This window comes from Opisthorchis viverrini (genome assembly GCF_000715545.1).
Source record: "Opisthorchis viverrini unplaced genomic scaffold opera_v5_618, whole genome shotgun sequence".
Classification (NCBI taxonomy): Eukaryota; Metazoa; Platyhelminthes; class Trematoda; order Opisthorchiida; family Opisthorchiidae; genus Opisthorchis; species Opisthorchis viverrini.
Genome location: NW_008752282.1, coordinates 31686 through 33581, shown reverse-complemented (window position 1 = coordinate 33581; position 1896 = coordinate 31686). Strand labels below are relative to the sequence as shown.

At 46.1% G+C, this 1896-nt stretch overlaps 1 protein-coding gene across 1 annotated transcript in view; it reads right to left on the bottom strand.

The window, feature by feature from the left end:
- T265_11865 (hypothetical protein) overlaps positions 1-132 on the bottom strand; it is a gene marked incomplete at both ends in the record, with an annotated part of 4122 nt that extends 3990 nt beyond the window's left edge. The window contains one exon of the mRNA XM_009178664.1: positions 5-132. Within this exon, the coding sequence (XP_009176928.1) occupies positions 5-132 (128 nt within the window). The remainder of the gene's footprint in view (positions 1-4) is intronic.
- Between the last annotated feature and the right edge of the window lie 1764 nt (positions 133-1896).

The window sequence follows — 1896 nt, the reverse complement described above, 5'->3', positions numbered from 1 at the left end:
TGACTTACAACGATTCCGCATTTTACGAAATGCCAGCTCATCTTCTGTGTCCCCTGTGGTCAACTTTTTGAAAAAGAGTTGGGATCTTTTTTCCAGAAGTCGCCGAATCCTTTTTGGCAGCTTGCGGTTCATCCGACTGCGTGCCGGTCTTCTTGGGACGAATGTCGCGTCAGCCTCGTGGACTCGAGTTCAGCGTTTCACAACACTCAGCTGTCTAAAGTTATTAACAGACCGTTCCAGTCGATTCCAGTGATTCAACGGAAGTGCGGGTTTCCAAAATGGTGCTATTACTGAGTGTGAAATTCAAAGTAATAAGCTACACAACGTTGCAACCGGTGTTTATATCGCTTATCCTACGCTCTTTCAGGTAGGAGCGTGGAGTAGGGACCCAAATCAGCAAGATTCAGGTCGACAGGAGGATGCGCGAACATCCGCACAATACGTCAAGTGTTAAAGCAATGGCATGCACACGGGTATCCAAAATTCCCTGGGTCCCTTGAGTTGTCGACCGAATAACTCTTTTCAACATGATTTGCGTACGAATCGCACAACAGAATGTGCCCCAAACGTCTGCGAATATCGTGCAACGTTTACACTTACGTATGTTGGTGCGTGAGATCATAGGGGGAGCTGTCCAAAGGCTTTTCTGTATGCCGCCGTGCCCGAAAATGATGGGTGCTCTCCCCATTTTTTTTAATTAAAATTCATCACTGATGACGTGTTGAAGCGAAAACTGTAAAGTCTCCAAGACTATGATGTTTAGATCCCAACGAACGAGCACCTTGTGGGCTTTTTATATGCTGGCCATATAAGCTTTGAAAAAGAGTAGGAAGAGCAAGCTATATTGAAAAAATAGTCAAGGTCATCCAGGCCATCGCGCCCGCAAGATGTAGATATGCTGCGGGAAGTAATTTTTAACATGCGACTGAGAATTCGCTGAAAGTTTTGGAATGCTGTATGTTTCTCAGGAGTTGCATAAACTCTGACGGTGACAAACGAATTCGACGCTCGAATCTCAAACGGATAGTCGCTTAGTTAAGGCGTTCATATCAGAGAGAACCACCAGAGTGAGAGTAGACTCTATTCACTCTTCTTCGGCACCAGTCTCCATTGGAGTCCCCCAAGGTTCTCTTTTGAGAACACTGGTGTTTCTGATATACGATAACGACGTTCCGACCGTCTTTTCGGACCTATGTCTACTTCCGCAAATGACTTGCAATCCTGGGGCTAAAATGCCAGCGCGCCCCAAATGGATGTAGACGATGCAAAGCAGTGGTTGTTGGCCAACAGTTAGCACCGGTGCAGAAATTTCTGCAGAATGTCCGCACCCAGGTGCGGACATTTCCGCACAGTTTCCGCAGAATTCTACACCCGGGTGCGGAACCAGTGCAGAAACGAAACAAATTTTCGCACCCAGTCCGCACCCGGGTGCGGAAATTTCCGCACAATATCTGCACACTTCTGCGCCCGGATGCGGAAATAGTGCAGACGTTTCCGCATCCAGGTCCTGTACTCACCCAGTCCGCACTTAGCTAAAGTCGTCCGACGCACAAATATAGCCCATTATACAGACTTGTCTCTTTCCCTAGTACGATTCAGTAACATCCTAAACACTAAGTGATAACCCATCTGCCCCCACATAATTGCTCAACGTATTACCTTTCCGGATATCAATAAGCGCCTTCAAGTACAAATGTTTTAATGAATAGATTTTTTAAAAATACAGGGGGAAGATCATTTGTCACTCTTGTTGGCTCTCTGCAGGCGTTTCCGAACTTTCTGCCGTTTGTTCTCAAGCCAGCGATGAAAGATATCCTTTATTTGTCGCGGATTTGTGTTCGGAAATTTCTCAGTTGTCGCGTCTGTAATGAAGAACATAGTTATTGAGTTCCATCC